This window comes from Oncorhynchus masou, chromosome 32 (genome assembly GCF_036934945.1).
Source record: "Oncorhynchus masou masou isolate Uvic2021 chromosome 32, UVic_Omas_1.1, whole genome shotgun sequence".
Lineage (NCBI taxonomy): Eukaryota > Metazoa > Chordata > Actinopteri > Salmoniformes > Salmonidae > Oncorhynchus > Oncorhynchus masou.
In genome coordinates, this window is record NC_088243.1 from 84,764,846 (window position 1) to 84,789,625 (window position 24,780).

Consider the following 24,780-nt stretch of genomic DNA (forward strand, 5'->3'; position numbering starts at 1 on the left):
TAGCACACAGCTCAGACACCCATACTATCCCCACAAGACATGTCCCCAGAGGTGTCTTCACAATCCCCAAGTTCAGAACAGACTATGGGAGGAGCACAGTACTACATGGAGCCATGAGTACATGGAACTCTATTCCACCATCAGGTAACTGAAGCAAGCAGTCAGAATCAGATTTTTAAAAAACACTTAAATACACCTTATAGAACAGTGGGGACTGAGAAGAGACACGCACACACACGCTCCACACACACACATGATATGGTGGTATTAAACATTTTGTATTGTAGATATGAAGTGGTGTAATGTTATATGATGAAGAGGAAGAGTAGCTGCTTCATTGGCAACCGCTAATGGGGATCCATAACAAATGCAAATATCTGTAGCATACTTGCAACCAATAACAGCAAACAGGTGAATAACATGGACCAATAAGCTTGCAGTTCACAACCATGACTACCAAAATTCACCTGAATCTTGCCGATGTGAGGTCACCAGAAAACTTCCTGAACATCTGGTTCAGGGATACAGTCATAGACGACACAGTGAAACCGCAGACCACGTGTAACCACGCCAGCCCAGGACCTCCACATCCGGCTTCTTCACCTGTGGGATCATCTGAGACCAGCCACCCAAGACAGCTGATAAAACTAAGGAGTGTTTCTGTCTGTAATAAAGCCCTTTTGTGGGGAAAAACTCATTCTGATTGGCTGGGCCTGGCTCCCCAGTGGGTGGGCCTATTGCCCTCCCAAGCCCACCCATGGCTTCGCCCCTGCCCAGTCATGTGAAATCCATAGATCAGGGCCTAATAAATGTATTTCAATTGACTGATTTCCTTATATGAACTGTAACTCAGTAAAATCTTTGAAATTGTTGCGTTTATATTTCTTGTTCAGTGTATGTAATAGCTGCATCTTTATCAAAGCATTAATTTAAATAAATTGTACTTGGGAAATACATGTAGCGGGAATGAGAATGATTTGGGAGTCACCTACTGTACAGTATGCAGGGAAAAATAGACGAGTGTTTGGAAGGATGGCATCGCAAGACTAAGGGATGGATTACAATTTACAGAGTGGTTACCTGGAGGAAAATGGGGGAGGGTCATGCTTTTTCAATTTCAGTCAAGGAGAGGGTTTAGTATTTTTTTAAACCTAGTCCTGGGAAGGGTCATGTAATTTGTAATTCATGAAATGTCTATATTTCTCAATGTTTTATAACGAGTTACTTATTAGACGATAGATCGATGTGCGCCTACAGGCTATTTAGTGAGGTCTCAATCAAATGCTCCGGTTTCAACTGTTCTGCCTGCGGCTATGAAACCCTGACCTGTTCACCGGACATGCTACCTGTCCCAGACCTGCTGTTTTCAACTCTCTAGAGACAGCAGGAGCGGTAGAGATACTCTCAATGATCGGCTATGAAAAGCCAACTTACATTTACTCCTGAGGTGCTGACCTGCTGCACCCTCTACAACCACTGTGATTACTATTTGACCCTGCTCGTCATCTATGAACGTTTGAACATCTTGAAGAACGATCTGGCCTTAATGGCCATGTGCTCTTATAATCTCCACCCGGCACAGCCAGAAGAGGACTGGCCACCCCTCAGAGCCTGGTTCCTCTCTAGGTTTCTTCCTAGGTTCCTTCCTTGCTAGGGAGTTTTTCCTAGCCGCCGTGCTTCTACATCTCCATTACTGCTGTTTGGGGTTTCTGTATAGGCTGGGTCTCTGTATTTCTTTATAAATACATTTGATTTGATCCATAGTCTACAGACTACAACGTGTGTGCTAGGAGAACCACAGAGCAAAGTTATATTTCTAAGATAGCTGCTGGGATGGTGTATATAAAACAAGGCTGCATTACACACTGTAATGGATATTCCAACCCTGAGCCCCGGCCTGCTCTGACCAATCCCAAACTTTTTTTTGTGTGCTGCCTAACCGACGGGGCTCAGTGCTGTGTAGACTTACGGTGACAGTTCAGGAGGAGGATCAAAGGCTTTTTCTAAAAATAATCTTGCGTGTGGACTAGCCTACAGCCTATTCAGTTCAGTTCGAGAAGGAGAACGTGAAGAAGAGGAGGACTACTATAACTGAGTTTATTAAACACAATATATGTCTTTGCCCCTGATGTATTCATCAGACTTATTACCTCACAATAAGTCAGCTTCTAATAACTTACATTCTGGTGCCGAAACTTGAAACAGCAGCCACTGCAAAATCCATGGGAAATGGACAGCTCATAGTGCTGAAAGTAGGCATAATTAATTTCAATGTCTTCATTTTAATTCGACTTTACAACAACAAGAGGGCTTTGTGTTGGATACTTTTTCTTCCCATTTAAGAGGTAGGCCAACCAGTTTGACAGACGACATTAGGGTATAGGCAGTTATAGCAATTCCTCAACTCACCATGCACTCTTCAAGTAGCCTACCTCCATGTCAGTGAAGGGCTATAACTAAAACTCAAATTGAGGGGCTATGCCATAGACCTACCTTTTATTAAAGAAAATGGCCCAAAAAAACTCAGGCCTCCCCTTGCAAGCTTAAGATTTTGATGAATCCGATTTTATAAAGTGATCTATAACAACGCTTTCGTCCACTATGCTTTATGCTGGAAACAAGCTAACATACCTTGGGAAAGACGCGACTACAATGAAAAATCACTGGGAAAGACGTGACTACAATGAAAGTGGGGATATTCTTGTTTCCTTTCTTTGACGTTTAGAGGCTGCGCTACAACCTTCTTTAGTCCAGGAGACAAAAAAAATAGACTTAACATGGGAAGTAAACTAACTCTGTCACTATCAATTGATTAAGCTATTCGCGTTCGGTACAATAGAAGCTATTTAAACCCAGAGAGCTTTTAGGGAAACACTTGAGACCTTCTGTCGTTGAGTTAAGACACGGAAGAAGAATAGCCAGCAACTAAAGCTTAAAATGTTCTGCGTTGGTAGGCTCCCAAGTGGCCGGTCTAAGACACTGCATTTCAGTGCAAGAGGCCTGGTTCGGATCCAGGCTGTATCACATCCGGCCGTGATTGGGAATTCCATAGGGCAGCGCACAATTGGCGTCGTCCGGGTTTGGCCAGAGTAGGCCGTCATTGTAAATAAGAATGTGTTCTTAACTGACTTGCCTAGTTAAAATATTTATATATATATTTAATTTACTCTGTCTGGGAAAGGTAGGCCTACTCTGTCTGAGGTGCGAACCCCCAAACTTCTGGTCCGTTGCCATCTCATGCTTTCACGACAAAGAACAGTTTCTAATACTACATATCTAAGGATCTAGTCTGCCCAAGAAGTGATTCACTCACTTTGTTTTTAATTATTATTTTGGTGTCGGGAGAGTCACTTTATTTGCTTGGCGTTCGGGAAGGTAAAATATATATTATTTGCTGAAGGGAGGGCCATCCAGTTTCATTGAAAAGAAATACGATTTTCTCAATGTAACTCTAATATTAAATAACGTTGACTCCCTAACTTTGAAATGTGGTTGTTGTGTAGCCTAACGGTGAAGACTTGTTGCCTTTTTGACGTGTAGTTCTATCAGTTTGTATCCAAGATTACATTTGACTTCTTTGCCAGACGTCCCACGGAGTACATTCACTTCAATAAATACCTCCGTGGTTTGGGACCAGTTTCCCCGTGGTCTTTTACACGGGATAACACCGCTTCTCTCCTCCAAGAGGAACGACATTGCTGCTGGCTAGCAACCCTCTCACGCCCCCTGTACTGATGGTTAGCTAACCGGCTAGCTAGTTTAATGTTGTTTATTCTCTCAAACGATGTTCAGGTACCATCCCCAAAACATATACTTATATGAATAAGGTATCTGGAAAATATTACAATATATTACAAAATATTACAAAAGTATTTACACCAGTCAGCTCGTTCAGAAACTTCCTGGAGTTACTTCCTCGCTGGTGGATTTTCCGGTGGCTCAACCGATAAAAGTGAATAGACAGCGCCACCTACTGTTTAGACGCGGAAAATATTACAATGTATTACAAAATATTACAAAAGTATTTACACCAGTCAGCTCGTTCAGAAACTTCCTGGAGTTACTTCCTCGCTGGTGGATTTCCCGGTGGCTCAACCGATAAAAGTGAATAGACAGCGCCACCTACTGTTTAGACGCGCAGGGATCAAGACTCTTGATCTAAAAATAACTCTTTACAAATATCCTTGAAATTCCATCCAAGATTATACATTTTAACAACTGGAAGATTATAGCTCCCCGAGGATACAATAAAACTGTTTACATGTTTACACATTTCCCCATCTTTTCTGTAACCCAACGGTCACCGTCTCTTTTCCTAGAGTGCCCCAGTCTAAACATGGTTTGGATTTTCTGTGCTAATCTCCTTAATTCGATTACTTCACACGTCCTTGTGTTTAAAATACATTCAGTTTAGACTAGCGGAGGACATAGAAAGGCTGACTATTTCATTTACACTCAAAGAGTTGACAGGGGACGTTTTTCAACACACCTGCTGCCAAGGATGGCTCTCTTGATTCTGACATTGGTCACTTTGCCCTGGTGAGTAAAATAACCTTTTTCTATTTTGATCAATGGTTAGGCCTCTATAGTTTATTGAATGTACTTCAGTCATGTATGATGGTAAACATAACAATCCTAATCCTAATAGGTTTAACCTACTGATCTTATAGGTCTACACAGGTCAGTCTAAATTGTCATCAATTATGATTGTATTGATTTCTTACAGTGTTGGCCGTGTCTATGGACAAGAAAGTTACGCAGGTGAAAACATCACCCGCGTTCTGGACCGACTACTCGATGGATATGACAACTGGTTGCGGCCAGGATCCGGAGGTAGTTCTGTCCTCCTCTATCCTGATTTATTTGACTATATTTTACATCTACAGAACTTTTCATTGAATAAGTAGGAAATAGCATAATTAGGCTATTACATTGTACAGATTTTTTTACCTGGTTAGTTTCTCGAACAGACGCTAACAAATTGTTCCAAGTCTATTTACAGTTTTTCATATTTTTATGAGCAACAATTAAAATCACCAGATCCTTTTCAGGTATGATTACAGAGGTGAAAACAGATATCTTTGTCACAAGCTTTGGCCCAGTGTCAGATGTGGAAATGGTAAGAAACACTCAGCATATTCCCACATAGGCTTACTGTCACATACATGTGCAGTATGTCAAGTTAGCAACTGTGTTTATATGTTATGTTTACACACAGTTTCTCATGCATTTATTACATGGGTCTTAACTGAGCTTTATTGCTGCCGTTATGGGTAGACTGTAGATTAGATAATGAGCCATTTAGTTTGATTAGTCTGTTTCAATACACTAACTAGGGGAGGGTCCTGGTCTGGCAGAATGTTTATTATAGCCTCTAAATCAATATTTCAAGCAAACTGAATGCTCAAACGGATTGATGAATGAATATCTATAGGTAGTTATTGTCCTAATCATCTCATCTTCTCTCTGGACTGTCTTGTCGGAAAAGGATTTAACTGTAGATATTTAGTTACAAACACATTTATTATGTCTATAGTTTGGAGCAGGACCTGCATTCTGTAATGTGAATTCCTCTGGCCTTCTTCAGGACTGTAGAATCTAGAATCTAGGTCCACATTCTATATTCTAAAGTCCACATTCTAGATCCAGAACCTGTCTGGTGATCAGTCATCTAATGCCTTCTGTCTCCTGCTCAGGAGTACACCATCGACATGTTCTTCCGACAGACCTGGGTGGACGAGAGGCTGAAGTACGACGGCGCCGTGGAGATCCTGAGTCTCAACAACAAGATGGTGGATAAGATCTGGACACCCGACACGTTCTTCAGGAACTCTAGGAAGTCCATCGCCCACAACATGACCACTCCCAACAAGCTGTTCCGCATCATGCAGAACGGGACCGTCCTCTATACCATGAGGTAACCTGAGCCCCGAGCCCCTCCTCCCTGGACTCCCCTTTAGAACCTCTTCCCCATGAGGTAGTCCCTCCTCCCTGGACGCTCCTGTAGAACCTCTACACCATGAGGTAGCCCCTCCTCCCTGAACCCTCCTGTAGAACCTCTTCCCCATGAGGTAGTCTCTCCTCCCTGGACCCTCCTGTAGAACCTTTTCCTCATGAGGTAGTCCCTCCTCCCCGAACCCTCCTGTAGAACCTCTTCACCATGAGGTAGCCCCTCCTCCCTGAACCCTCCTGTAGAACCTCTTCACCATGAGGTAGCCTCTCCTCCCTGAACCCTCCTGTAGAACCTCTTCACCATGAGGTAGCCCCTCCTCCCTGAACCCTCCTGTAGAGCCTCCTCCCCATGAGGTAGCCCCTCCTCCCTGAACCCTCCTGTAGAGCCTCCTCCCCATGAGGTAGCCCCTCCTCCCTGGACCCTCCTGTAGAACCTTTTCCCCATGAGGTAGTCCTTCCTCCCTGGACCCTCCTGTAGAACCTTTTCCCTGTGAGGTAGTCCCTCCTCCCTGAACCCTCCTGTAGAACCTCTTCCACATGAGGTAGTCCTTCCTCCCTGGACCCTCCTGTAGAACCTTTTCCCTGTGAGGTAGTCCCTCCTCCCTGAACCCTCCTGTAGAACCTCTTCCACATGAGGTAGCCCCTCCTCCTTGGACCCTCCTGTAGAACCTCTTCACCATGAGGTAGCCTCTCCTCCCTGGACCCTCCTGTAGAACCTCTTCACCATGAGGTTGCCCCTCCTCCCTGGACCCTCCTGTAGAACCTCTTCACCATGAGGTAGCCCCTCCTCCCTGGACCCTCCTGTAGAACCTCTTCACCATGAGGTAGCCCCTCCTCCCTGGACCCTCTTCACCATGAGGTAGCCCCTCCTCCCTGGACCCTCCTCTCTGTACCCTCTTCACCATGAGGTAGCCCCTCCTCCCTGGACCCTCCTGTAGAACCTCTTCACCATGAGGTAGCCCCTCCTCCCTGGACCCTCTTCACCATGAGGTAGCCCCTCCTCCCTGGACCCTCTTCACTATGAGGTAGCCCCTCCTCCCTGGACCCTCCTGTAGAATCTCTTCACCATGAGGTGAATGAAACGCTTTGTGGCCAATTAAGACTGACTATTATTATTATTTTACTAGGCAAGTCAGTTAAGAACAAATTCTTATTTTCAATGACAGCCTAGGAACAGTGGGTTAACTGCCTTGTTCAGGTGCAGAACGACAGATGTTTACCTTGTCAGCTCGGGGATTCGATCTTGCAACCTTTTGGTTACGAGTCCAACGCTCTAACCACTAGGCCATTACGCCGGTGCAGTGCTGCTTTGCACAGAAGAAACCAGTTGTGTTGTGCTGTGTACACAGTTTTTTTTACACAGACCTATACGATGACATCAGAAGCCTAATGTTGTGTATTCTGTGTATCTCAGACTAACCATCGTTGCTGAGTGTCCCATGAGGCTCATGGACTTCCCTATGGACGGACATATATGTCCTCTACGGTTCGGCAGCTGTGAGTACTCAGTCCTTCGTTTGGCTCTTTCAGGGACTAATTAGGGTTGTCAGAGTTAATCAGTTAACTTGTATCCACTTTTTGTAATTTTATTACACAGATGTTGTTTTTTTAATCGTGATTAATTGCATTGTTTTAAAAGCGATCAAAATACACTGAAAACATCATCTACACTGCTAAAAAGAACAATGCGATTGACATTGAGGTTAAAGAAAGTGTGCTTCGAACTGTTACTGTAGACACAATCAATCCATATTCTTGTCATGTTTTATTTTGTATGAAAAAGCATAAATTACAGCAATTTAATCGTGATTAATCACAGCAAATCCTGTGATTTAACACAATTAACTGTAACAGTAACATTTTGAAATGATTGATCATAACAAAACAGACTTTGAGCAGAGAGAGAGAGAGAGAGAGAGAGAGTTTGCTTCATGCACTGAAACCGTAACCTTCATCTGCTCCAGCTTCCTCAAAACAGTTTGCTCCATGTCCCCTTTATAATGTGTAAGGAACAGGGACCATTTCAGACACGTTCGATGTCTTGTTATTTCCGTCGGCATTATACAAAGGAATGGTGTGACAATTGAATGGTTAGGTTTCTGTATACTTCAGATGGGTACACGAACAGTGAGATCACCTTTACCTGGAGGAAGGGTCTGGAAGGTTCCGTAGACTGTCCTCAGGAGTCTATCAGTCTGCTCCAGTATGACCTGGTGGGACAGAGGCTATCCATGGAGACGTTCAGGTCCAACACAGGTAAGGACCCACTGTAGGCTAATATACAATTAGAAAGCATTGGTATACCGAGAAGTGTGTGTGTGTGTGTGTGTGTGTCAAACTTAATAATTACAACACCTAAATTCATGAATTAATAATGGTGATAATAACCCATACCTTTTTTTACATTTAGACATTTACATATTAACTGTAATAAAAGTGTGCGGACAAAATGTATTTGGTATTTTCAGGAAAGCACATTAAAATGTAAAGAAGAAGTCTGCACCCTATTCCCTATGGGCCCAGGTCAGAAGTAGTGCACCCTATTCCCTATGGGCCCTGGTCAGAAGTATACACTATATAGGGGAAATGGTTGCCATTTGAGATACAGCCTATAACACTAACAACATCCATTACTTCTCCCCTGCTTGCTTCATCAGCCTGGTTGTAGGTAATACAGTAGAGCAGCTTCCTCCTAAGAGCTCATATTTCCTTGAACAGCCATCTAAGATGCTTAAGTGGTCAAGCCTAATGCGTGCGGTCTGCCTTAAAAAAAGAACTGTGGGGCTTAAAGCCCTATGAGTGATCCTAGAGAGAGGTGGGAGGGAGTAAGGGAGAGAGAGAGAGGGGTGGGAGGGAGTAGGAGAGAGAGGTGGGAGGGAGTCGGAGAGAGAGGGTGAGAGGGAGTAGGAGAGAGAGAGAGAGAGGTGGGAGGGAGTCGGAGAGAGAGGGTGAGAGGGAGTAGGAGAGAGAGAGAGAGAGGTGGGAGGGAGTAGGAGACAGAGAGAGAGGGGTGGGAGGGAGTAGGAGAGAGAGGTGGGAGGGAGTAGGAGAGAGAGGTGGGAGGGAGTAGGAGACAGAGAGAGAGGGGTGGGAGGGAGTAGGAGAGAGAGGTGGGAGGGAGTAGGAGAGAGAGGTGGGAGGGAGTAGGAGAGAGAGAGAGAGGGGTGGGAGGGAGTAGGAGAGAGAGGTGGGAGGGAGTCGGAGAGAGAGGGTGAGAGGCAGTAGGAGAGAGAGAGAGAGAGAGAGAGGTGGGAGGGAGTAGGGGAGAGAGTGAGAGAGGTGGGTGAGAGTAGGAGACAGAGAGAGAGGGGTGGGAGGGAGTAGGAGAGAGAGGTGGGAGGGAGTAGGAGAGAGATATAGAGATAGGGGTGGGAGGGAGTAAGAGAGAGAGGTGAGAGGGAGGAGGACAGAGATATAGAGAAAGGGGTGGGAGGGAGTAGGAGACAGAGAGAGAGAGAGAGAGGTGGGAGGGAGTAGGAGAGAGAGAGAGAGAGGTGGGAGGGAGTAGGAGAGAGGGGGAGGGAGTAGAAGAGAGAGAGAGGGGGGTGGGAGGGAGTAGGGGAGAGAGAGGTGGGAGGGAGTAGGAGAGAGAGAGAGAAAGAGAGAGGTGGGAGGGAGGGAGTAGGAGACAGAGAGAGAGGTGGGAGGGAGAGAGTAGGAGAGAGAGAGAGAGGTGGGAGGGAGAGAGTAGGAGAGAGAGTAGGAGGGAGGGAGTAGGAGAGATAGAGAGAGGTGGGAGGGAGTAGGAGAGAGAGTAGGAGGGAGGGAGTAGGAGAGATAGAGAGAGGTGGGAGGGAGTAGGAGAGAGAGTAGGAGGGAGGGAGTAGGAGAGATAGAGAGAGGTGGGAGGGAGTAGGAGAGAGAGTAGGAGGGAGGGAGTAGGAGAGAGCACCAAATAATGCACACAGAGCAGAATTAGGCCGATACTCACTAATTATCAAAATCCAGAAAAGAGCCGTTGAATTATACAACCACCTAAAAGGAAGCGATTCCCAAACCTTCCATAACAAAGCCATCACCTACAGAGAGATGAACCTGGAGAAGAGTCCCCTAAGCAAGCTGGTCCTAGGGCTCTGTTCACAAACACAAACACACCCCACAGAGCACCAGGACAACAAAATCATAAGGAAACAGAAAGATCAAATCATAAGGAAACAGAAAGATCATTTCTTGACACATTGGAAAGAATTAACAAAAAAACAGAGAGTACACAGTTGCAGAATACCTGACCACTGTGACTGACCCAAACTTAAGGAAAGCTTTGACTATTTACAGACTTAGTGAGCATAGCTTTGCTATTGAGAAAGGCCGCCGTAGGCAGACATGGCTCTCAAGAGAAGACAGGCTATGTGCTCACTGCCCACAAAATGAGGTGGAAACTGAGCTGCACTTCCTAACCTCCTGCCCATTGTATGACCATATTAGAGAGACATATTTCCCTCAGATTATACAGATCCACAAAGAATTTGAAAACAAATCCGATTTTGATAAACTCCCATATCTACTGGGTGAAATTCCACAGTGTGCCATCACAGCAGCAAGATTTGTGACCTGTTGCCACAAGAAAAGGGCAACCAGTGAAGAACAAACACCATTTTAAATACAATCCATATTCACGCTTATTTATTTTCCCTTGTATACCCTTAACCATTTGTACATCGTTGCAACACTGTATATATACTGTACGTAATATGACATTTGTAATGTCTTTATTGTTTTGAAACTTCTGTTTGTGTAATGTTTACTGTTAATTTTTGTAATTTGTATATTATCCACCTCACTTGCTTTGGCAATGTTAACAAGTTTCCCATGCCAATAAAGCCCCTTGAATTGAATTGAATTGAATTGAATTGAGAGAGAGAGGTGGGAGTGAGTAGGGGAGAGAGAGAGAGGTGGGAGGGAGGGAGTAGGAGACAGAGAGAGAAAGAGGTGGGAGGGAGTAGGAGACAGAGAGAGAGGTGGGAGGGAGTAGGAGAAAGAGAGAGGAGAGAGAGGAGAGAGAGAGAGAGAGCGAGAGAGAGAGAGAGATGGAAGGGAGTAGGAGAAAGAGAGAGGAGAGAGATAGAGCGAGAGAGAGAGAGAGCTGGAAGGGAGTAGGAGAAAGAGAGAGGGGAGAGAGAGAGCGAGAGAGAGAGAGCTGGAAGGGAGTAGGAGAAAGAGAGAGAGAGTGAGATAATGTTTCTTCAGGCAGGACCCAGCAGATCCCTAGAACAACACCGAGAGGCGAGGAGGAGGCAGTCTCACAAAGATAGGGATGGAGTGGCCCAGTTACCATAACAAGGAGGGGGAGGGCGAGAGAGAGAGAGACGACAACTATTTGCACATTGCTATATAGCTGATAATATAACACTTGAAATATCTTTATCTTTTTGAAACCTTTTTGAGTGCAATGTTTACTGTTAATATCTAATTGTTGATGTTGTTAAATGAGTTTCTTCTCACTTGTTTATTGTTTATTTCACTTGCTTTGGCAATGTAAACATATGTTTCCCATGCCAATAAATCCCATTGAATTGAATTAAGAGAAAGGAGAGAGAGGGAGTGTTTAGACAAAGTGTCGTAGTGTGGTGTAGTAGTGTTGTGATTCTGGTGTTGTCTCTCACTATCTTTCCTTCCCCCGTTCCTTTGTATTTCCCTCCCTCCCTGCCTCTTTCTCTCTCTCTCTCTCTCTCTCTCTCCCTCCCCTCTTTCTACTCCTCTCTCATTCTGTCTTTCTGTCTCTCCCCTCCTCTCTCCTACTGTCTTTCTCTCTCTCTCCCTCACCTCTCTCCCCTCCTCTCTCCTTCTGTCTTTCTCTCTCTCCCCTCCTCTCTCCTACTGTCTTTCTCTCTCTCCCCCTCTCTCCCCTCCTCTCTCCTTCTATCATTCTCCCTCCCCTCTCTCCCCTCCTCCCTCCTTCTGTCTTTCTCTCTCTCCCCTCCTCTCTCCTTCTGTCTTTCTCTCTCACCCCTCCTCTCTCCTACTGTCTTTCTCTCTCCCCCTCTCTCCCCTTCTCTCTCCTACTATCATTCTCCCTCCCCTCTCTCCCCTCCTCTCTCCTTCTGTCTTTCTCTCTCTCTCCCCCCTCTCTTCCCTCCTCTCTCCTTCTATCATTCTCCCTCCCCTCTCTCCCCTCCTCTCTCCTTCTGTCATTCTCTCTCTCCCTCCCCTCTCCCCCTCTCTCCTACTGTATTTCTCTCTCTCCCTCCCATCTCTCCCCTCCTCTCTCCTTCTATCGTTCTCTCTCTCCCTCCCCTCTTTCCACTCCTCTCTCCTTCTGTCTTTCTCTCTCCCCTCCTCTCTCCTACTGTCTTTCTCTCTCTCTCCCTCACCTCTCTCCCAACTCCTCTCTCCTACTGTCTTTCTCTCTCTCCCCTCCTCTCTCCTACTGTATTTCTCTCTCTCCCCCTCTCTCCCCTCCTCTCTCCTTCTATCATTCTCCCTCCCCTCTCTCCCTTTCCTCTCTCCTTCTGTCTTTCTCTCTCTCCCCCCTCTCCCCTCCTCTCTCCTTCTATCATTCTCCCTCCCCTCTCTCCCTCTTCTCCTTCTGTCATTCTCTCTCTCTCTCCCTCCCCTCCCCCTCTCTCTCCTACTGTGTTTCTCCCTCTCCCTCCCATCTCTCCCCTCCTCTCTCCTTCTATCGTTTTCTCTCTCCCTCCCCTCTTTCCACTCCTCTCTCCTTCTGTCGTTCTCTCTCTCCCTCCCCTCTTTCCCCTCCTCTCTCCTTCTGTCGTTCTCTCTCTCCCTCCCCTCTTTCCACTCCTCTCTCCTGTCGTTCTCTCTCTCCCTCCCCTCTTTCCTCTCCTCTCTCCTTCTATCGTTCTCTCTCTCCCTCCCCTCTTTCCACTCCTCTCTCCTTCGGGTCTTTCTCCCCCCCTCTACCCTCCTTTCTCTCTCTCTCTCCCCTCCTCTGTCCTTCTATCTCTCTCTTCCTCACCTCTCATAGGCAATCAGCAATTAGTAGAGGGAGGTGTGCTCTCCACTTCTGCTAGGCAAAAAGCAATTTGGCGGAATGTTTATTTTAGCCTCTAAATCAATATGTCAAGCAAACTGAATGCTCAAACGGATTGATGAATGAATATCTATAGTTCTAGCAAGCGGTGGCCGTGTTACTGGTGTTTTTTTCACAAAACTAAGATCGTCGTCGAAACAAAGACTGTTCTGCCAAGTTGTTGTGCAGAAGGAGAGAGGAAGACTACCTAGTTATTTCCAGATCTCATGTTTGCTCTTTTTGTAGCTTTGGCAACTATGCGTCTGTTTTATTTATTTATTTTATTATTATTCTTTTTTTAAATACCGCCTTTTTCGATCTTGTCTCATCACTGCAACACACCAATGGGCTCGGGAGGTGAAGGGCCAGTCATAAGTCCTCCGAAAAATATGACCAGCCAAGCCGCTCTTCTTCCCTCCGCACGCTTAACCCGTAAGCTCCAATGTGTCGGACGAAACGCCGTTCACCTGATGACCGTGGTCAGCCTGCAGACAGCCGGTCCGCAACAAGGAGTTGCTAGAGCGCCTCAACTCAACCTCGACAAGAAGGAGCTGCTCTTCCTCCCGGAGAAGGCCTGCCCACTCAACGACCTCTCCATTACGCCTGACAACTCCACAGTGTCATCCTCCCAGAGTGCAAAGAACCTTGGCAACACCCTGTCGTTCTCTGCAAACATCAAAACAGCAACTCGCTCCTGCAGGTTCATGCTCTAGAGTACGACCCTACCTCACACAGGAAGCAGCGCAGGTCCTAATCCAGGCACTTGTCCTCTCCCGTCTGGACTACTGCAACTCACTGTTCCCTGCTTGTGCCATCAAAGCCCTGCAACTTATCCAGAACGCTGCAGCCCACCTGGTTTTCAACCTTCCCATGTTCTCTCATGTCAACCTGCTCCTCCACACACTCCATTGACTTCCAGACGAAGCTCGCATCCACTACAAGACCCTGATGCTTATCTACAGAACAGCAAGAGGACCTGCCCCTCCCCCCTACCACTACAAGACCCTGGTGCTTACCTACAGAACAGCAAGAGGACCTGCCCCTCCCCCCTACCACTACAAGACCCTGGTGCTTACCTACAGAACAGCAAGAGGACCTGCCCCTCCCCCCTACCACTACAAGACCCTGGTGCTTACCTACAGAACAGCAAGAGGACCTGCAAACATCAAAACAGCAACTCGCTCCTGCAGGTTCATGCTCTAGAGTACGACCCTACCTCACACAGGAAGCAGCGCAGGTCCTAATCCAGGCACTTGTCCTCTCCCGTCTGGACTACTGCAACTCACTGTTCCCTGCTTGTGCCATCAAAGCCCTGCAACTTATCCAGAACGCTGCAGCCCACCTGGTTTTCAACCTTCCCATGTTCTCTCATGTCAACCTGCTCCTCCACACACTCCATTGACTTCCAGACGAAGCTCACATCCACTACAAGACCCTGATGCTTATCTACAGAACAGCAAGAGGACCTGCCCCTCCCCCTACCACTACAAGACCCTGGTGCTTATCTACAGAACAGCAAGAGGACCTGCCCCTCCCCCTACCACTACAAGACCCTGGTGCTTACCTACAGAACAGCAAGAGGACCTGCCCCTCCCCCTACCACTACAAGACACTGATGCTTATCTACAGAACAGCAAGAGGACCTGCCCCTCCCCCCTACCACTACAAGACCCTGATGCTTATCTACAGAACAGCAAGAGGACCTGCCCCTCCCCCCTACCACTACAAGACCCTGGTGCTTATCTACAGAACAGCAAGAGGACCTGCCCCTCCCCCTACCACTACAAGACCCTGGTGCTTATCTACAGAACAGCAAGAGGACCTGCCCCTCCCCCTACCACTACAAGACCCTGGTGCTTATCTACAGAACAGCAAGAGGACCTGCCCCTCCCCCTACCACTACAAGACCTTGATGCTTATCTACAGAACAGCAAGAGGACCTGCCCCTCCCCCTACCACTACAAGACCCTGGTGCTTATCTACAGAACAGCAAGAGGACCTGCCCCTCCCCCCTACCACTACAAGACCCTGATGCTTACCTACAGAACAGCAAGAGGACCTGCCCCTCCCAACCGTCAGGCTATGCTAGGACAGCAGAGACCCTGACTATCTTCTGAAAACATTTGAAACCCGACCTCTTCAAACAGTATCTTAAATAGTCCTCCTCCTCACCTAGACCCCCCCCCCCCCCCCCCCCCAAAATATATATTAAATACAAACTGAACCAGCACTTGCACTTGACCCCACCCCCCCTTCTAGCTCCGATTCTACGGATTGCTACTTTATTGAGGTAAAATGTACTTTCTATATCTGTGATATGTGGTTGTCCCACCAAACTTAAGATTACTGCGCTAACTTTAAGCCTGCTAAATGACTCAAATGTAAAAAATATATATAATATTCTCTGATCTGCTCTGTCTTAGGGCAGGGGGTTAATCACGTCCCGTGGGCAGTCAGATACACTATTTTCTCTATATGTCTCTAATTGGTTATATCGCTACAGCCTTTCCAGGTCCAAGGACAATTCTCCTCTCTTCTCGCTGCGTATCTTCTTCTCTCCGGTATCAGTCTACCTACTCTGTTTATCTTCCAGGTGACGACTCTGTCATGGTCGTCCATTTTCTACTCCAGAGGAAGCAAGGGCCTAACTGCCTGTATGTGTACTCTCATTCCACTTATCTTCCAGGTGACTACTCTGTCATGGTAGTCCATTTTCTACTCCAGAGGAAGCTAGGGCCTAACTGCCTGTATGTGTACTCTCATTCCACTTATCTTCCAGGTGACGACTCTGTCATGGTAGTCCATTTTCTACTCCAGAGGAAGCTAGGGCCTAACTGCCTGTATGTGTACTCTCATTCCACTTATCTTCCAGGTGACGACTCTGTCATGGTCGTCCATTTTCTACTCCAGAGGAAGCTAGGGCCTAACTGCCTGTATGTGTACTCTCATTCCACTTATCTTCCAGGTGACGACTCTGTCATGGTAGTCCATTTTCTACTCCAGAGGAAGCTAGGGCCTAACTGCCTGTATGTGTACTCACATTCCACTTATCTTCCAGGTGACGACTCTGTCATGGTAGTCCATTTTCTACTCCAGAGGAAGCTAGGGCCTAACTGCCTGTATGTGTACTCTCATTCCACTTATCTTCCAGGTGACGACTCTGTCATGGTCGTCCATTTTCTACTCGAGAGGAAGCTAGGGCCTAACTGCCTGTATGTGTACTCTCATTCCACTTATCTTCCAGGTGACTACTCTGTCATGGTAGTCCATTTTCTACTACAGAGGAAGCTAGGGCCTAACTGCCTGTATGTGTACTCTCATTCCACTTATCTTCCAGGTGACTACTCTGTCATGGTAGTCCATTTTCTACTACAGAGGAAGCAAGGGCCTAACTGCCTGTATGTGTACTCTCATTCCACGTATCTTCCAGGTGACTACTCTGTCATGGTAGTCCATTTTCTACTCCAGAGGAAGCTAGGCTACTACCTGATTCAGACATACATCCCTCTGATTATGGTGGTGGTGCTGTCGCAAGTAGCCTTCTGGATCAACAAAGAGTCTGTCCCTGCACGCACTGTGGCTAGTATGATAACAACCCTCTGTCACTGTGTCTAGTATGATAACAACCCTCTGTCTCTGTGTCTAGTATGATAACAACCCGCTGTACCTGTGTCTAGTATGATAACAACCCTCTGGCACTGTGTCTAGTATGATAACAACCCTCTGTCTCTGTGTCTAGTATGATAACAACCCTCTGGCACTGTGTCTAGTATGATAACAACCCTCTGTCTCTGTGTCTAGTATGATAACAACCCTCTGGCACTGTGTCTAGTATGATAACGACACTCTGTCCCTGTGTCTAGTATGATAACAACCCTCTGTCTCTGTCTAGTATGATAACAACCCTCTGTCTCTGTGTCTAGTATGATAACAACCCTCTGTCCCTGTGTCTAGTATGATAACAACCCTCTGGCACTGTGTCTAGTATGATAACAACCCTCTGTCTCTGTGTCTAGTATGATAACAACCCTCTGTCTGTGTCTAGTATGATAACAACACTCTGGCACTGTGTCTAGTATGATAACAACCCTCTGGCACTGTGTCTAGTATGATAACAACCCTCTGGCACTGTGTCTAGTATGATAACAACCCTCTGTCTCTGTGTCTAGTATGATAACAACCCTCTGGCACTGTGTCTAGTATGATAACAACCCTCTGTCTCTGTGTCTAGTATGATAACAACCCTCTGGCACTGTGTCTAGTATGATAACAACCCTCTGTCCCTGTGTCTGGTATGATAACAACCCTCTGTCTCTGTGTCTAGTATGATAACAACCCTCTGGCACTGTGTCTAGTATGATAACAACCCTCTGTCCCTGTGTCTAGTATGATAACAACCCTCTTTCTTGAATTGAGGCAGAGAGAGACAGAGAGAACAAGACAGAGAGACAGAGAGACATTTCAAACAGAGATAATGTTAGATGGTTGGCTGGCTGCTACTGCCTGAGCAGTAGATGAGACCATGACAAATTATGTGGACCTGACAGAGACAATGGAATATTTTGGCAATTGAATGTTCAATATTAATTTTAAATTTAATTTAGAGAGACAGAGAGATCTCTGTCTTAGTCTCTCTCGATCACTCTCTCTGTGTGTCTCTCTCTCTGTCTCTCACTCACTCTCTCTGTGTGTCTCTCTCTCGCTCAATCTCTCTGTCTCTCTCTCTGTGTCTGTTTCCCTCTCCTTCGCTCTCTGTGTCTCTCTCTGTGTCTCTCTTTCTCTCTTTCTCTCTCTCTGTGTCTGTCTCTCTCGCTCTCAATAGTGTTCCAAAACTTAATTCAGCCTACACTGTATATCACTTTATATACCCAATGCATGATGTGACTGGGAGAGACTGTACCCAATGCATGATGTGACTGGGAGAGACTGTACCCAATGCATGATGTGACTGGGAGAGACTGTACCCAATGCATGATGTGACTGGGAGAGACTGTACCCAATGCATGATGTGACTGGGAGAGAATGTACCCAATGCATGATGTGACTGGGAGAGACTGTACCCAATGCATGATGTGACTGGGAGAGAATGTACCCAATGCATGATGTGACTGGGAGAGACTGTACCCAATGCATGATGTGACTGGGAGAGACTGTACCCAATGCATGATGTGACTGGGAGAGAATGTACCCAATGCATGATGTGACTGGGAGAGACTGTACCCAATGCATGATGTGACTGGGAGAGACTGTACCCAATTCATGATGTGACTGGGAGAGAATGTACCCAATGCATGATGTGACTGGGAGAGAATGTACCCAATGCATGATGTGACTGGGAGAGAATGTACCCAATGCATGATGTGACTGGGAGAGACTGTACCCAATGCATGATGTGACTGGGAGAGAATGTACCCAATGCATGATGTGACTGGGAGAGAATGTACCCAATGCATGATGTGACTGGGAGAGACTGTACCCAATTCATGATGTGACTGGGAGAGACTGTACCCAATGCATGATGTGACTGGGAGAGACTGTACCCAATGCATGATGTGACTGGGAGAGACTGTACCCAATGCATGATGTGACTGGGAGAGACTGTACCCAATGCATGATGTGACTGGGAGAGACTGTACCCAATGCATGATGTGACTGGGAGAGAATGTACCCAATGCATGATGTGACTGGGAGAGACTGTACCCAATGCATGATGTGACTGGGAGAGACTGTACCCAATGCATGATGTGACTGGGAGAGACTGTACCCAATGCATGATGTGACTGGGAGAGACTGGGAGAGACTGTACCCAATGCATGATGTGACTGGGAGAGAATGTACCCAATGCATGATGTGACTGGGAGAGAATGTACCCAATGCATGATGTGACTGGGAGAGACTGTACCCAATGCATGATGTGACTGGGAGAGACTGTACCCAATGCATGATGTGACTGGGAGAGACTGTACCCAATGCATGATGTGACTGGGAGAGAATGTACCCAATGCATGATGTGACTGGGAGAGACTGTACCCAATGCATGATGTGACTGGGAGAGAATGTACCCAATGCATGATGTGACTGGGAGAGACTGTACCCAATGCATGATGTGACTGGGAGAGAATGTACCCAATGCATGATGTGACTGGGAGAGAATGTACCCAATGCATGATGTGACTGGGAGAGACTGTACCCAATGCATGATGTGACTGGGAGAGACTGTACCCAATGCATGATGTGACTGGGAGAGACTGTGTGTATACAGAGGCTCTGAGAAGGAACAGGCAAACGAGCCACAGATATAGGGTTGCAGATGTAATATCTCTCTCTCATAATAGTGTTCTAATTCCGTTTCTATGGTCTCCATCTCACCTATCCTAACAACCAACAGGCATCACCACGGTCCTCACCATGACAACCCTCAGCATCAGTGCCCGCCAGTCTCTGCCCAAGGTGGCCTACGCTACAGCCATGGACTGGTTCATCGCTGTGTGTTTTGCCTTCGTGGCGTCTGCGCTCATCGAGTTCGCCGCTGTCAACTACTTTGCGATGCTGGAGGCCAACAGACTGAAGAAGAAGAAGAACGCCAGGCAGAAAAAAATTGAGGCCCTGGCTGAAGCAAGTTATGATGAGGAGGATGATGAGAGTGCTTCATCTGTAAGTTATTTACTGGAAGGGTGGATGGCTGGACACGCTCAGAAATACACGGACATGGTTAGGGTTGGTAGCCAGGGGTTTTACACTATGCAGCTGTAACTGTAACGAGCAGCATTCATCAAGACTGGCTATCTCCCCGTTCAACTACAGAACACCATCACTAAGACTCTCCCCGTTCAACTACAGAACACCATCACTAAGACTCTCCCCGTTCAACTACAGAACACCATCACTAAGACTCTCCCAGTTCAACTACAGGACACCATCACTAAGACTCTCCCCGTTCAACTACAGGACACCATCACTAAGACTCTCCCCGTTCAACTACAGGACACCATCACTAAGACTCTCCCCGTACAACTACAGAACACCATTACTAAGACTCTCCCTGTTCAACTACAGAACACCATTACTAAGACTCTCCCCATTCAACTACAGAACACCATCACTAAGACTCTCCCCATTCAACTACAGAACCCCATCACTAAGACCGGCTATCTCCCCGTTCAACTACAGAACACCATCACTAAGACTCTCCCCATTCAACTACAGAACACCATCACTAACATACTCCCCGTTCAACTACAGAACACCATCACTAAGACTCTCCCCGTTCAACTACAGAACACCATCACTAAGACTCTCACCGTTCAACTACAGAACACCATCACTAAGACTCTCCCCGTTCAACTACAGAACACCATCACTAAGACTCTCCCCGTTCAACTACAGAACACCATCACTAAGACTCCCCGTTCAACTACAGAACACCATCACTAAGACTCCCCGTTCAACTACAGAACACCATCACTAAGACTCTCCCAGTACAACTACAGAACACCATCACCAAGATTCTCCCCGTTCACCTACAGAACACCATCACTATGACTTTCCCCATTCAACTACAGAACACCATCACTAAGACTCTCCCCGTACAACTACAGAACACCATCACCAAGACTCTCCCCGTTCACCTACAGAACACCATCACTATGACTCTCCCCGTTAAACTACATAAAACCATCACTAAGACTCCCCGTTCAACTACAGAACACCATCACTAAGACCGGCTATCTCCCCGTTCAACTACAGGACACCATCACTAAGACTCTCCCAGTTCAACTACAGAACACCATCACTAAGACTCTCCCAGTTCAACTACAGAACACCATCACTAAGACTCTCCCAGTTCAACTACAGAACACCATCACTAAGACTCTCCCGTACAACTACAGAACACCATCACCAAGACTCTCCCCATTCAACTACAGAACACCATCACTAAGACTCTCTCCATTCAACTACAGAACACCATCACTAAGACTCTCCCAGTTCAACTACAGAACACCATCACTAAGACTCTCCCAGTTCAACTACAGAACACCATCACTAAGACTCTCCCAGTTCAACTACAGAACACCATCACTAAGACTCTCCCCATTCAACTACAGAACACCATCACTAAGACTCTCCCAGTTCAACTACAGAACACCATCACTAAGACTCTCCCCATTCAACTACAGAACACCATCACTAAGACTCTCCCAGTTCAACTACAGAACACCATCACTAAGACTCTCCCAGTTCAACTACAGAACACCATTACTAAGACTCTCCCCGTTCAACTACAGAACACCATCACTATGACTTTCCCCGTTCAACTACAGAACACCATCACCAAGACTCTCCCCATTCAACTACAGAACACCATCACTAAGACTCTCCCCATTCAACTACAGAACACCATCACTAAGACTCTCCCCATTCAACTACAGAACACCACACATTAAATTGTTATGTACACAGATGTCATGCTCTCATATATTTGTGGACGTAGCTAGCTAGCTATATGCTATATGCTATATTCTATATGCTATATTCTATATGCTATATTCTATATGTTATATGTTATATGCTATATTCTACATGCTATATGCTATATTCTATATGCTACATGCTATATTTTATATGCTATACTCTATATGCTATCTGCTATATGCTAATCCAGTAAGATACTATGTATGGAGGGCTGGCGTCCTGCGAGAGCTTGCTCACGTCTCAGTAGTGTCAGGCTCATGGTTAGATGTTTCTAATGAGTGTGAAATAAACAGAGCACAACGAGGCGCTCAGAGCTGAAGGCTTGCATCCCAAATTACACCCTGTTCCCTATGGGTCCTCCAATACCCCTCTACGTCCACCACTAACCCTCCTCTACATCCACCCCTAACCCTCCTCTACATCCACTCCAACCCTCTTCTACGTTCACCCCAACCATCCTCTACGTCCACCCCAACTCTCCTCTTCATCCACCCCTAACCTTATACCCCAACCCTCCTCTTCGTCCACCCCTAACCACCCACCCCTCCTTTACGTCCACAGCTAACCCCTAACCCTCCTCTACATCCACCCCTAACCCTCCTCTCCATCCACCCCAACCCTCCTCTACATCCACCCCAACCCTCCTCTACGTCCACCCCTAACCCTCCTCTACATCCACCCCAACCCTCTTCTAAGTCCCCCCCTAACCCCCAACCATCCTCTACGTCCACCCCAAACCCTCCTCTACGTCCACCCCTAACCCTCCAACCCTCCTCTACGTCCACCCCTAACCCTCTACCCCAACCCTCCTCTTTGTCCACCCCTAACCCTCTACCCCAACCCTCCTCTTCGTACACCCCTAACCCTCTACCCCAACCCTCCTCATCGTCCACCCCTAACCCTCTACCCCAACCCTCCTCTTCGTCCACCCCTAACCCTCTACCCCAACCCTCCTCTTCATCCACCCCTAACCCTCTACCCCAACCCTACTCTTCATCCACCCCTAACCCTCTACCTCAAACCTCCTCTTTGTTCACCCCTAACCCCCCAACCGTCCTCTATGTCCACCCCTAACCCCCCAATTTTCCTCTACGTCCACCCCAACCCTCTACCCCAACCATCCTCTTCGTCCACCCCAACCTTATACTCCAACCCTCCTCTACGTCCACCCCTAACCCCCCAACCCTCCTCTACGTCCACCCCTAACCCCCCAACCCTCCTCTTCATCCACCGCTAACCCCCCAACCCTCCTCTACGTCCACCCTTAACCCTCCTCTACATCCACCCCTAACCCTCTACCCCAACCCTCCTCTTCATCCACCCCTAACCCCCAACCCTCCTCTTCGTCCACCCCTAACCCCCAACCCTTCTCTACGTACACCCCTAACCCTCCAACCCTCCTCTACATCCACCCCTAACCCCCCAACCCTCCTCTATGTCCACCCCTAAACCCCCAACCCTCCTCTACATCCACCCCTAACCCTCTACCCCAAACCTCCTCTTCGTCCACCCCTAAACCCCCCAACCCTCCTCTACATCCACCCCTAACCCTCTACCCCAACCCTACTCTTCGTCCACCCCTAACCCCCCCAACCCTCCTCTACGTCCACCCCAACCCTCTTCTACGTCCCCCCTAACCCCCCAACCTTCCTCTACGTCCCCTAACCCTCTACCCCAACCCTCCTCTATGTCCACCCCTAACCCTCCAACCCTCCTCTACGTCCACCCCTAACCCTCTACCCCAACCCTCCTCTTTGTCGACCCCTAACCCTCTACCCCAACCCTCCTCTTCGTACACCCCTAACCCTCTACCCCAACCCTCCTCATCGTCCACCCCTAACCCTCTACCCCAACCCTCCTCTTCGTCCACCCCTAACCCTCTACCCCAACCCTCCTCTTCGTCCACCCCTAACCCTCTACCCCAACCCTACTCTTCGTCCACCCCTAACCCTCTACCTCAAACCTCCTCTTTGTTCACCCCTAACCCCCCAACCGTCCTCTATGTCCACCCCTAACCCCCCAATTTTCCTCTACGTCCACCCCAACCCTCTACCCCAACCATCCTCTTCGTCCACCCCAACCTTATACTCCAACCCTCCTCTACGTCCACCCCTAACCCCCAACCCTCCTCTACGTCCACCCCTAACCCCCCAACCCTCCTCTTCATCCACCGCTAACCCCCCAACCCTCCTCTACGTCCACCCTTAACCCTCCTCTACATCCACCCCTAACCCTCTACCCCAACCCTCCTCTTCATCCACCCCTAACCCCCCAACCCTCCTCTTCGTCCACCCCTAACCCCCCAACCCTTCTCTACGTACACCCCTAACCCTCCAACCCTCCTCTACGTCCACCCCTAACCCCCCAACCCTCCTCTATGTCCACCCCTAACCCTCTACCCCAAACCTCCTCTTCGTCCACCCCTAAACCCCCAACCCTCCTCTACATCCACCCCTAACCCTCTACCCCAACCCTACTCTTCGTCCACCCCTAACCCTCTACCTCAACCATCCTCTACATCCACCCCTAACCATCTTCCCCAACTATCCTCTTCGTCCACCCCTAACCCTCTTCCCCAACCCTCCTCTACGTCCACCCCTAACCCTCTACCCCAAACCTCCTCTTCGTCCACCCCTAAACCCCCCAACCCTCCTCTACGTCCACCCCTAACCCTCTACCCCAACCATCCTCTACATCCACCCCTAACCATCTTCCCCAACTATCCTCTTCGTCCACCCCTAACCCTCTTCCCCAACCCTCCTCTACGTCCACCCCTAACCCTCTACCACAACCCTCCTCCTCTTCCAGCCCTAACCCCCCAACCCTCCTCTATGTCCACCCTTAAACCTCCACCCCTCCTCTTCGTCCACAACTAACCCTCCAACCCTCCTCTACGTCTCACCCTAGCCTTCCACCTCTAACACTCCACTTGTCCTCTATATCCACCCCTAAACCTCCCTACCTCCACCATCACCCCTTTCCCCCCTGCCCCATCAGAGAGTGGGGGCCTGAAGAAGAGGCGTAACTCCATAGCCCAGAGTGAGCCGGTGCCCATCTTCCTGCTGCAGGGTTCAGCTGTGCCACCCATCTCAGCACCGGCTGGCACCAGCCCCATAGACCAGTACTCCCGCATCATGTTCCCCCTGGCCTTCGCACTCTTCAATCTCTTCTACTGGATCATATACCTGGGCAAGGACACCATGGAACAGGCCAGGTATGAGTTAATAAACTATATTCTGTTCTATTAGGACACCATGGAGCAGGCCAGGTATGAGTTAATAAACTATATACTGTTCTATTAGGGCAGCATGGAATAGGCCAGGTATGAGTTAATAAACTATATACTGTTCTATTAGGACACCATGGAATAGGCCAGGTATGAGTTA

General features: G+C 47.7%; 1 protein-coding gene across 1 annotated transcript in view; it reads left to right on the forward strand.

The window, feature by feature from the left end:
- The first annotated feature begins 449 nt into the window (after positions 1–449).
- The window catches only part of LOC135527283 (gamma-aminobutyric acid receptor subunit alpha-6-like), a 33,164-nt gene continuing 8,833 nt past the window's right edge, over positions 450–24,780 (forward strand). The window contains exons 1-9 of the mRNA XM_064955874.1: positions 450–605; positions 4,671–4,833; positions 5,052–5,119; positions 5,697–5,917; positions 7,367–7,449; positions 8,065–8,208; positions 16,353–16,505; positions 19,311–19,574; positions 24,380–24,608. Of these exons, the coding sequence (XP_064811946.1) occupies positions 450–605; positions 4,671–4,833; positions 5,052–5,119; positions 5,697–5,917; positions 7,367–7,449; positions 8,065–8,208; positions 16,353–16,505; positions 19,311–19,574; positions 24,380–24,608 (1,481 nt within the window). The remainder of the gene's footprint in view (positions 606–4,670; positions 4,834–5,051; positions 5,120–5,696; positions 5,918–7,366; positions 7,450–8,064; positions 8,209–16,352; positions 16,506–19,310; positions 19,575–24,379; positions 24,609–24,780) is intronic.